The following is a 13734-nucleotide window of genomic DNA, read 5'->3' on the forward strand; positions in this document are numbered from 1 at the left end:
AGTGGTTAATTATATAACCCTACGAATTATTAAGAAATAGTAGTGGATAAAAATCTACTATAATGAATTTATTAAACCAAAAATTACAATTGATAAACTACCACTTTAAAATTTATATTTGCTGTCCGAAGCAAGTTGGCACCTCTGGTAATGTATATCGGTTGTTCGTTATGTAGTATATCGTAATGTATATAGCAGTGGTTTCCAACTGGCAGTCCGGGGGTGCATCCGGTCTGCGGCTAAGCCTTTTTTTGCGGCCCGCGAACTAAAATATATTAGTTGTCATATTTTTGCGGACAATTTTCGTAAAAAATCTATACGGTTTAAAATACTTTTGTCGTTAATAAAAACCTATTTTCTTCGTTTCTGTGAAATTTATCATACCAACGGTGCAAAATAAATTTTTTTCTCAGGTTTTGCATCCAAGAAAATATTTATTCAAATACAAAAATAATCGTGAATGTTGCTCTTTTTTATTTTATTTTTTTTTGCATTTTGTGAATATAATTTAGCATGTGTGTATTAGAAATTTTCTCGAAGAAATTCTCCAATTTAACTTTTTGAAACCACTCATTTTAGACGAAAATATTTACAGACACGTTTGTAAATTTTAAATTTAAAATGTAAATATCTATTCTCTGGTGGTAGCAGCAGACAAACCTCAATTTTGTCATTGAACATTTTGTGTGCTACTATGTAAGTTTTAATACCAACCTTTTTAAAGTTTTATATCTTAACAATTACTGTTGCACATTAATTGTTTAATACATGGTTGCACATAAAGTCATTGTAGCCCGAAATTTTTAATATGCAATTAAATATTTTTAAAAATCTACTTCTTATTTTAATTTGTAATTCAATATTTTTGTTTTGTACAACATGGTGAAAATCTGACAGTAATATTTAATGCTCCTCCAAACATAGAAGAGTCCTACATAAAATTTTGATAAAGTTGCGGCCAGCCATTTGAACTGTGTTTTTAGTTGCGGTTGCCGGCCTCATGTAAGTTGGAAACCTCTGCTATATCGGTATATAATTTCTAAAAACAACTTAGCCGGTGCGAGACAGGGGTACACATAATCTCAACTTTTATACAATGAATTTAAAGCAACCATTTTACAAACTTTGATCATGTATATTAACGTATTTGCTTATTTCTAAATACATATACACCGAACCCTCATATTTATTTAATTGAAACAGTTAGTAATTAGTTTTTTTTCAATTACCATTTCTTTATCTTAGTCAGACAATTTTCTGGACCTCGAGGGTGCTCAATTTCTAGAGGTTTTATTGTAAAACAAGCTAAGATACGCAACTGTAATAAAGTAAGGGAATTTCGAAAGAAAAAAAGAGTTTAACCTAAATTCTTAACTGAAACGAAAATGAAAAGGCAATCAGAATATTCAAAAATGAGGAGAAAGCGATGTCTTGCTGAATAGGTAATAGAGCTTAATAGCTTAATTTGAAAGAAACAAAAGACCAGGTAAACAAAAGCGATCGTCGCAAGCCATATCGATGTGTTGCCAAATTCTCAGGCTTAATTCTTCGCCCGAAGTAACAAGGTCGTCTCACCTCAATTGCCAACACCTTATTTTAAACTAAAACAACAAACGACGTTTTGACATCCGAGCTTTATGCTTCGAAACGTGAAATAATAGTGGAAATATTTCTTGAAAACGTTGCTGCTTTGCATGAAATATTGCAAAATATAAGACGTAATATCAGTGTTTGTGATGTTTATTTTAATGAACTTCAGTGCAATGTGATAGTAACTTTCTACGGATTCGTAATTTCGTGGTAAAGGAGAGATGACTTTTTTTTGTTAATGAAGATTGTTTACTCTTGCGATTATCTAATTTCTCACAAAAGTTAATAGTGTGATTAAGCTTTAATTTCCGAAGACATAAGTTTGTCTCCTTGTAAACTTTATAATCCATGAAATGAGATTTAAAGCAATAATAGAAATACTTTTTAAAGCATGCGTAGTTTTGTGGAAGAAAAAAAAAAGAGTTGGATTTTCTGGTTAATGAAGATTGCTTATTTTTTTTTCTGTGCTTAAATATTTTGCATTAAAAGTTAAACGCTTAAGTCACTCGTAGTTTCTAAACTTCTGAGAGAATTTATAATTGGCACGGTACTTGTAGGTGCTGCATAGAAATTCCCGCTCATTCTATTAGTCTCGTCAGTAACGCTTAATGATTTGTGGCAAGAGTATCTACTGGGATTGTGGTAATAAGTATATAATATCCTAATATAGTACCTAATATCATAATATAATTAGTACCAAATATTCTAACATAGTATATCCTGATATACGACCCAATATCTTAATACAAGTTTCTAATATCCTAATATAGTATCTAATATCCTAATATAGTACCTAATATCCTAATATAATAAGTACCTTATATTCTAACATAGTATGTCCTAATATAATACCCAATATTTTAATACAAGTATCTAATATTCTAATATAGTATCTAATGTTCTAATATAGTACCTTGTATCCTAATATAATTAGTACCTTATAATCTAACATAGTATGTCCTAATATAATAACCATTATCTTAATACAAGCATCCAATATCCTAATATAGTATATCCTAATATAATACCTAATATCCTAATGCAGTATATCCTAAAATAATAGCCAATGTCTTAATATAATAAGTGCCTAACATCCTAATATAATAATTATCTAGTATAGTAATATCGTATGTCCTAAAATAATACCCAATATCCTAATATCGTATATCCCAACATAATAAGTATCAAATATCCTCATACCTAATATCTTAATATAATACATAATTTCCGAATATAATACCTAATATCGTAATATATAATCTTAATTAATAATACTCTTGTAGCAAGTTTTTGGGAGTGAAGTTTTTTAAAAAGAACTTGGTTTTTTTCGCGGTGAAAAAAATCTTAATTTCAACGAATAATTATTTATATTTAATTTATAATTATGCTTAAAATAAATAATCCATGAAAAATTCTATAAATAAAAATAAATAAATAAGTGGAAGAAACGAAATAAATTTTCATCACATGAAATTTATTGTTAAAAATTAAAACTAAAATGAAACAATTTCATATTTTCGGAATCGCAACATTTCCGTGTCTGACAAAAAAAAAAATTCAAATGATCTAAAACTAATGTTAGTTGGTAATTATGAAACATACAAGTTTTAAAATTTTTAAAAACGGAATAATTTTTTATTTTCATAAGTAACGAAAATAAAATAACTGATATTTAAGTTTCCAATAGTATGTTAAAAAAACTATAATTATTGTGATTTTTCAAAAAAATCATTTTAACGCATTATATTCGAAAAGAATATCTGTATTAATTGTTGCCATACAACTAATGAAACAGTGATTGTATGACAACAGATTAAAATGTCCCGCAGTGGACTGATCATTAAGACACGGTTCCCAGCAGATCGCCGAAGTCAAGCATCACTGACTGCAGTCAGTGGGTGGGTGGGTGACAAACTTGGATCAGTCTGCGTAGGGACCGAGGGTGTGCGGTATTGGTCCTCGTTAAACTGTGCTACCGTAAAGTGCTCGACTTCGCGCGCAGGNAATGACTATAGTATACAATCGTAATAACTTGTAATCGTATAGTTTGATTACAAGTAATCACAATTACATGTAATCAAATTACATGTAATCATATATTTTGATTATTTGTAACCATAATTACTCGTAATCGTTTTTGTTGTGATTACTTGTAATCGCAATTACTTGAAAGCATGATTACAAGTAATTGATTACTGTAATCAAAATTGTAATCATGATTACAGCTGTAATAAAAACTTTTTGAAAGTTGTAATCACGATTACAAGTAATTGATTACTTGTAATCGTGATTACAAGTAATTGATTACATAGCTGTAATTATCTGTAATCAATTACAGTTGTAATCGATTACTGTAATCAACAGCCAATTCTGCTATCTACCAATAAGTATTTGGACACCTATGCAAATGAATGGAGTTTTCTCCTGGTATGGATTGGGACCCTTGGTCCCCATTCATTGCAAGCTCAACGCCGATGCCTACTGCACTATTTTGGATGACAATATGCTTCCTACGTTGTGGCAGTTCTACGGGGTGGACCCCTGTTACTTCCAGGACGACAATGCCAGCTGTCATGTTGCGAGGGTCACCAAGGCTTGGTATGTTGTCAATGGGGTTAATCGAATGGACTGGCCTGCCCAAAGCCCAGACCTGAACCCCATCGAGAACCTCTGGAACGAGTTGGATCACCGAATTCAGGGGTGTACTACCCGTCCAAAATCGGTGAAGAAACTTACATGTCTTCTCCAAGCCGAGTGGAAGAAAATAACACTAGTCGTCACACAAGGACTTGTGGAAAGTATGCCCCAGAGGGTTCGCGCTGTAATTGCATCTCGTGAAGGCTCTACCAACTATTGATTATGAATAAAGTTTGTTTTTCATTTCAATCACACGTGTCCAAATACTTATTGGTAGATAGTGTATAATACCAATATCCTTATGTTGCATATCCTAAAATAATAGCTAATGTCTTAATATAATAAGTGCCTAAAATCCCAATATAGTAATTATCTAGTATCCTAATATTGTATATCCAATATCCTAATATCGTATGTCCTAATAAAATACCCAATATCCTAATATCGTATATCCCAATATAATAACCAATATCCTAATATAATAAGTTTCAAATATCCTAATACCTAATATCTTAATATAATACATAATTTCCTAATATAATACCTAATATCCTAATGTATCATCTTAATTAATAATACTCTTGTAAAAAGTTTTTTTTGGGGTGAAGTTTTTTAAAAAGAACTTGGTTCTTTTCGAGGTGAAAAAAATCTCAATTTCAACGAATAATTATTTAAATTCAATCTATAATTATGTTTAAAATAAATAATCCATAAAAAATTCTATAAATAAAAATAAATAGATAAGTGAAGAAAACAAAATAAATTTTCATCGCATGAAATTTATTGTTAAAAATTAAAACTAAAATGAAACAGTTTCATATTTTCGGAATCGCAACATTTCCGTGTCTGAGACAAAAAAAAAAAAATTCAAATGATCTAAAACATATGGTAGTTAATAATTATGAAACATACAAGTTTTGAAGTAATTAAAAACTGAATAATTTTATTATTTTCATAAATAACGAAAATAAAATAAATGATATTTAAATTTCTAATAGTACGTTAAAAGAATCATAATTATTGCGATTTTTTAAAAAAATATTTGAACGCATTATATTAGAAAAGTATATTCAATTATAATGACAACATGCCAAATTTACTTTTGCTTATGAAGTGTATTTTGGCTTTTTTGTTTTGCAATTTCAACCAAAGTTTGTTTAATTTTCCTTATAATGTACAATACATGTGATATTAACACATCACGTCATTATTTAAGTGGTAATTTATTTTCACAGCTAAAGAAGAATAAAATAAAAAATTTAATTAAACTAAATTTACGAGGGCAAAAATAATGTAAAGTAGTCTCTATTCCATTATTGATAACACCAATTTTTCCTTTCTTCCAGTTTTCAAGTGGATAATCGTTTTCGTCCTAATAACTGACACAGTATTACATGGGACATGTCAAGGAGTCAAAAACCAAATAGAACGTTTCGACAGAAGAAGTATCTTCTCCCTCCTCCCATCACATAACGAAGATTACGTTCCCCCCATACCGGTACATTTCAGAAACGCCCATGGGTTTGGAAGAAATATTCCCCCAAATCGCTCCCGTTCATCCAGAAGTCAAAACAAAGATACCGAACTTGATGGCAGACCATGGATTCCTGTCCAAAATAGTCAGGGAGCTAGTACCGTTAGAAGAGAAGTATTTTTACGTCCTTCAACCAATAGAAGAAGATTCCCACTCAAAGTAGTGGTCACTGAGCAACCAACGTCGTTTGACATCCCCCTGAGAAAAAGTATTAAAGTCTCAAATACAGATATTGCAAACCCTTCCATACAAACTACTGGTTATATTAGAGATGCCAGCTTACGGAAAATCCCTAAGCCAAAACTGGTAGACAGCCAGCAAGGAAAACGAGCTGAATCTTTTCGGGAAGTTACCTCACCATCATCAATAAACCGCACCATCGTCGGTGAAAAATGGACACCAAAGCGAATAATTTCAAACATTCCAAACAGCAACCTGAGAAATGTTGCTAAAAACATAGAATTAAAATTTCCACATTCCTTGAATACTAAACTTGACAAACATTTAAATTACACGGGTATCAGATCAGGAAAGCAAGACGAACCTAAGTTAAATCCTTCTCCCAATCCTTCAAGTGCATTAAATGATGATAGTGAGTTTTCCAAGTACATAAATGACAATTTAAAAGCTTATGACACTTTTTTCTTGCAACCTGTCGATCGAATAAATTTTACGAAAAGTTTGAACTTAACTGCTACTCAAAGAGGTAACATTGATAATCACCAAATCAAGAAGACACCTTCAAATCAAAATTTCTTTTCTAATGATAAGAAAAAAGCTAAAAATACGCCAGATATCTTTAAAACACTTGGTGTAGAATATGCGGATAAGGAAGACATCAGCACTTCAACCCTATCGTCAATATCCGGAAATAAGGATAAGGAGCTTATGAAAACAATAACTTTGTTTGTGGACGGAAAAGTTGTGGGTCATATCCCCCAGAATAGATCTAGAATACTTTATGAACCAAAGTGGAATGATTTAGAATCAAACAAAAAGACAACTGGCGAGCAAATTAAAAAGTCCAACAATCCCTCAGTACAAGATGTTGTTCCATCTACGATGCAAAATGAAAATAACAATGATACCTCTGTGCCTCTTCTTCGCAATGATACTCCCAAAAAAGAGAATCCATTAAATCTGAAAACTAATTCTTCTAATTTTGAGAAAACATCTTCGACAGAAAATTCAAATATTTTCGTAGATAATGAGAAACCTCGAAGTGAAATTTTCCATGATATGAACTTAGAACCCGATACCAACCCTCATCAAATATTAGGTGCCAAAGATATGACCATCAATAAAGTTCCCCAAATCGTAGAAGGCAAAATAAAGTACAAAGACACTCCAGGAGGTGGTCAAGTCCTGCCCTTTTCAAAAACGCCATTTTATGAACAAAATAAGGAAGTCGGTAGGGATTTTTCAAAAGAAATCAAACATGATGATGTTTATTTCCCTCCAGTTTTCCCCGATACTCCTTGGATTGCAAAATATCCTCCTGTAACAGCTACAAAGGAGCCAGTTAAAAATTTACCGGATGACTTTATTTTGTTGAATACCAGTGAAAAAGTATCGGTTTCTTCATTTTCACCGGATAAGGAAAGACTTATAGAAGTAAACCCTAAGCGTTCAGGTTTTAATGAAAATAAGATAAATGATGGAAATAGAGATTCTGTGTACGATTTAAAGAAGCCTGAGATATTTAATGACCACCCGAGCTTAGGTCACAGATTTCCAACGCCTCCATCACTTATAACCGTTAGTCCTCATGAATCAGTAACTGTTACTCACGTGAGACTAAATTTTGATACCAAGCAACATAATGGTAAAAATAACTCAACGAATAATTATGTTCTAGAGAGGAAACCATCTTTGTTGCCTGACTTACCAGGATCGACGCGTCCAAGAAAACCTAATATTAGACTTTCTAGTGGAATGTTGGCTGGTATTTTGATAGCAGCGCTAATCTTTTTGGGATTTTTAACAGGTATTTATTGTGTTCTTATCATTAGCTAGTATTACGAAGCCTAAATATATGCATTCATCTATTTATTTTCATTACGCTTTACGTTTCTTGTGTGTATGTATATTTATAGCGCTTTTTTGATAATAAAATAATCAAAAACAGTTAAACAAGCAAAATTACAAAGAAAGACATCGTATNAAAAAAAAAGACTTTCGTATTAAGAGATTATTATTTTTTTACATTAGAGTGCTTTAATGGTTCGATAATTAAATTTTTCAATTAATTTTAAATTTAAAATAATGCATCGAAGAACATAATAATGGAAAAAGGCAGACTGTAATTTGAGAACAGTTATAATCTTTAGAAAATTTAATGTGGTGTGATTTAGATGACGCTAAATTGGATTGAGATTGGTTTATTATGGTCTAAACTAGATCAGTTCAATATTTTCTTCTTCATTATGAGCAGAAAGCTGTTCTTTGGATATCATAATTTATATCTTTAAGTAGAATATAATTTATTTAAGCTTAATTTTTGTACATGGATTTTGTTTTTGTTGTCCAGATATTCATTTTTCTGAACTTTTTGTATGCTCACTACTCGTATATTAGAAAATTTATACACTGAGAAAAAACGTATGGTCAAAACAATCCCAATATGGTAAAATTTACCGCGGTCCTGGCTCGAGGAGAACACAAAAATGCTCGGTAATTTTTACCGAAGTGCTTTGATAATGATTTTGGAAAAAATAAAAATGAAATATGGTTTTATAATTTTTGAGGAAATTTAGCATATGTGGTAATTTTTTTTTATTTTTATCATGATACCTTGGCGCATGGCATAAAAATCATTTATTCAGTTAATTTTATTTTTCAGTTTTCTATTTTTTACTAAATGTTTAGTAAAAAGAACTAAAATTTTGAAAATCAGAATTTTTGGTACATCTTTACGATATAAGGGGAAAAATTACCAAACGAATGGTTTAAATTTACGCATATTCTGGCTTTATTTATCAGAATTATGTTTTTTTTTCTCTAGAAATGTCATTACCATGCAGTACGGGAATTTTATTAGAATTTTTCTCTCCATGTAATTGACCGTTTTAAACACCTTTATAGTATTTGATTTAAACTTTAAGCTTTATTTCTGTATAATCCTCAAATTGTGGCATTTTTATAATTGTTGGAGAAAGAGATTCAATTTAACCTTTAGATGGGTTTTTTTACAATTTTTTTAAAACATGAGTAAGCTAATTTTCTATCAAAATTCTTCTCTGAATTTTTTTTCATTTGAATGTTTGTTTAAGGTAACCGTATAAAACCGTCTAAACAATTAAAATTACTGTTTCATTTATTCATTATCACATTTTTGAATTAATTTTTAAAAACATTTTTAACACACCACAATTTTACATAACGTAGCAAATTAAGACATTAACCATTATTTATTCATATTCTACGGTAGGATAATGAAATTAAGATTACAAGTAAAAATATTTAGTTAAAAGAATAGATTATTGAAAACCATATTGCTTAAAAGAAGATTTAACATACTACGTTAATAATTTGCTGAGACACTCGTATTGCAAAAATATTTATGAAATAAATTTTAAATTCTCCGTTAATCAATCAAATGTAAAAAACTGTCATTCATATACATATGCATCTTTTATATATTCAAATACATACAGAGTCTTCTGTAAAAACAGTTATTTATGTGCATTTTAGACCCTTATCAAAAATCAAAAAGAAAAAGAAGGGTCGAAAATATTTGAGAGATGAAAATAACAAAACTCGCAATCGATAATTGATAAATTACAGTTGAGGTACACAAATGTAATAAATAATAAAACAGGTTTAATTAAAGAATAAAAGATGAAGGTGTATCAAATAATCGTCTTTTTACTCCTCTCTATTACCTCCCGCAATTAAACTTGTCTTATTGTTTCTTACACACGCCTTCCAGTACTGTGATTTATCAGATTTCGATAGCCTTTTTTGTTTCACCCCAGTTAAATGTTACATTGTGACCCCCTGTGTGCATAAAAATACATATTCTGAAAATAAATATTCAGGGGATCTTTACGGATTTTCCAGTTGATGTTTGAAACTTTTATTTGTTTTCTTAATTTTGATTCCTTCCTCGTGAGTAATTTAAATTTATTTTCAATCAAATGAATTTGAATATTTTCCATACTCATAAAAAATTCTTATTTTCTACATTTTAGTAAAATTATCAAAATATGCAAAGGCTTACAATAATTTAATTATATAGATAATAAGAATTTTATGACCCTTTGTTTCAATACATATATGATATTGATTTTTTTTCTTTTATTTTATCAAAAGAAATTCTTTCTAGATTGTGTATATATGATCGAACCCATATTTTCTTTCCCATAACCTCAGGGGAGAAATTCGTCTATATTTATTTCAAAGTATAGGGAGATTCGATTTAAGTGACTGGAATACAAATATAATACTTTGCAAAGAATATATTTTATTTTTTTATTATTGAATATTTTATGTTTTATTGGTTACTTAAAATTACTTGACAATCTTTTCGTAGTATTATTCTGAAATATATGAATCAAAATTATAATGTTTTAATACTACAAATGTAATTTTTTTCGGTGTAAAAAAATAAAAAATGAAGAAAATGCAACAGAACAATGTCATATATTGTGGAATGATGCTTTAAAATGTAGCAATGAAACATTTCTTATTATGATTACATTTTTATTTTGATTAAATTTTTATTGATTACATTTTCTGATTACATTTACATATTTCGTTTGGTAGTGATATTAAATTTTAAAATAATAATTCAAAACATTTTCTTGGAGTTATTTTTGTTTATCGTATAAATTCGTTTTGTATTTATACATAATGTAAATGCTCTGATAATAAAAACAGTAATTTCACTGATCTTAAAAAATGAAAACAATGACAAATCTGCGTTTTTGAAGTGAATTAAAAAGGAAAATACATTTTTTTCATACCTAAAACTAAAAACATTGAGAGCATCACTTTCGCACGATAATAGGGGAAATTTCGGTAGTAAAGGTATTTTATTGCGATACATTTCTTTAAGCAATAATATCGCGATAAATTCTGCTTCTGACAGGTGAAACTTACATTGCAATCTAGCACAGAGTTCCTTTGGAAAATTGAGTACCCTTGCTATGCAGAAAATAAATGATTGATAGTAAATTCTATTAAGAGATAAAATTATATTCAATTCTGCTTGTAGTATTCAGAAAAAAAGGATTGAAACTGATAATTGTATCTAAAATTAAATTGTATCTTAATTTTTCGGAAATACTTTGAAAAGAAATTCTAAAAATAAAACTGACTAACTTTTTTCTTATTTCTCCACGAAATTAATTTTATCAAAAAATCTAGCATGTTACTAAAGTATTTGCTGAAAAATCATTTAATCATGTTTAATCCTTTATTTGAAATTACTAAGAGAATATGAACAGAAGTTTATAAGGGTTATAGTTCAAAATAAACACATATTACAGATAGATATTATGTACTTAGGAAAATTTTCGAATAATTTTTTAAGCTAAGCGAATTTTACAATATTACTAGGAAGCTTCGCTCCTTCTCGCTTCGCCCACTAGGCCCGTGACTGCTTTTTCTTTCAACATTATTTCTTTTTCTTCAAAAGTTGATATTATCCAGCAAAAAGAACATATTCTTAATAAAATATATGTTAATCATAATTTTATGTAAACACATTCTGTTAGTATGTTAATCATGATGATATATACGATAGCTGGAGATAAAATAATCATCTCCGTTAGAAAAAAAATAACTTTGGAATACAGATTGTGCAACTGAATAAGAAGAAATAAATGAATCAGTAATTTATCTTGTTAACGAGACTTATATCATTCGAACATTTCGTAAATGAAATTTTTCATGCTAAAATTTTTAATATAAATGTTAAGATTTAGATCTGGCTACATCGAATATCTCTAATATTTCCTCCCTTATTTTTGTTACTCTCAACATGGAGTCATTCATGAGCTTATAAAACAAAGGAGCCTTGAAAGATGAAAAAAATTTCTACAACAATAAATAAACAATCATTGTTTAAAGTTAAAAAAAAAGAGGAAAAAAATCACTTAAAACTTGCCTTATCTTTCGAACAAGTTGGGACTTCTTGAAAAATGCGTTTTATATCTACAAACATTTCGGCGGTTTGACCAACGGCCCGAATGATGTTTTTTACTCGAAGTTTAACAGTTAATAATTCTTGATCTGATTATAGAATTCATTTTTTTTATTCCATTGCATTCCCAGTACATTTTCCTACACACCTTAGTAATTTCAATTTTCTAAGTCCAATTTTGTTTCTAAATTTAATTTCCCTTGTTTTACGTTACAAAATAAAACGTAACGTAAAGTTGAGCACCCAAAACAACAGCGGCAATTCCAACCTTTGCTTTTAATAGAGAGAGCTAAAAGTTATTCTCAAATGATTTCATTTTTTTAAAAACTTATACAAAATTGATGTTACTAACTTGTGATTCGTAAATGGCCAATCTATATGAACCAACAAGTTTCAAATACATTGAACTTGTAAAGATGTAAATGAAATGTATAAAGAATATATAGGAAATAATCTTGCTCTTTTGAGCTTTATAATGTATTCTGGAAAAATAAATACATAATTAAGGTATCCGACTAGTTTCGGCAACTTCTTTAATTAAATATTAATATAAAATTTTTAAAAACTAGTTTATTTGTTTTATTATGTCTGAAAATGGCGTTCATAAATAGCCATTTTTAGGCAAAAATAAAATATTTTTTGCATATACGCAATTTTCTATCGTATAAAACAAAAAATTCATGGATGATTTTATTTAGAAGGCAGTCAAACTATGTTTTGACTTATTATAGTAAAAGCAAGTGCATATACTACTGAGTTAGAGATCAATGTAGTTAAAAGAGAAATTTTTTTTAAATTTCTGCACTTTTCTTTGCGAAAAAATATGCATAAACTTTTGCATTTTCCTCTTTGTCTGTTGTTCAAAACATGTGTGCTATAATAATAAGAACTTACGAAAAATTGTAGATAATTATTTTAAAAACAACATGAGACATCGTGTTTAAGGTGGTGTAAAAGGTGAAAAGAAATCTAATTTTGAGTTAAACGCATTCAAAGACTTAAAATTATTAGCCTATCCACTGTTATCTCCTTACACAAAAACTGATGTAACTTAGTAAATAATTAGAGTACAAGCAAAAGTAAAGTATTATTAGAAAACTAAAAGTACAAGGATTATAAATTTATAATAAACTCACATTCAAAAATTTTGCTCAAAATCATGTTTTTGCACCTTAATGAAAAAAATAAAAAAAACATAAATACATTACGTTTACTAAAAAGACTGTAAAACTTTATTTCACTTTTTTAATAGATCATAAACTTTTCTATTTATAATAGTTCTAGATCCCGTTTAATTCAATACCTTCAGTTCCTTTTCTTCTTTTTTACAATATTTCAGTACATACTTGTTAAGATAGGATTCGCGGAAATTACGATAGAAAATTAATTTTAATGTCACATTTACTTACACTACAACTGCAATTTCTCACATAACTTTAACTATAGGATTCGCTGTTTTTATTAATTATAGATTTTTAAATCAGTCATGCAAAGGAAGAGGAATTTTTATTCAGTCAAAGCCGTTTGACAGCCAAAGTTATTCAATATTTTCATTCTTACAGATACTTGTTTACGTTTTCTTTTATTGTTTATTTATTTTCGATGATGTTATATTCTAGATATTTTCTCGCGTAATTTTATTTTACTCGAATACTCTTCTTAAGATTCTCTATTCCGAATTTTATGAGTATATTGCGATATTTTTGCATTACTACAGTAAACATTTATTTAAGGGTCTTCTTCAGACAGAAAAAAGGTTTCCCCCCTCACATTGACCTACGGAGAATTGTATAATCTTATATATATATATAGGAATGATGCTTTA

The 13734-nt window shown here is 29.0% G+C and overlaps 1 protein-coding gene across 1 annotated transcript in view; it reads left to right on the plus strand.

The window, feature by feature from the left end:
- The window catches only part of LOC107456971 (uncharacterized), a 64539-nt gene that overhangs the window by 23789 nt on the left and 27016 nt on the right, over positions 1-13734 (plus strand). Inside the window, exon 2 of the mRNA XM_021146400.3 lies at positions 5574-7748. Within this exon, the coding sequence (XP_021002059.2) occupies positions 5574-7748 (2175 nt within the window). The remainder of the gene's footprint in view (positions 1-5573; positions 7749-13734) is intronic.

This window comes from Parasteatoda tepidariorum, chromosome 9 (assembly GCF_043381705.1).
Source record: "Parasteatoda tepidariorum isolate YZ-2023 chromosome 9, CAS_Ptep_4.0, whole genome shotgun sequence".
NCBI lineage: Eukaryota > Metazoa > Arthropoda > Arachnida > Araneae > Theridiidae > Parasteatoda > Parasteatoda tepidariorum.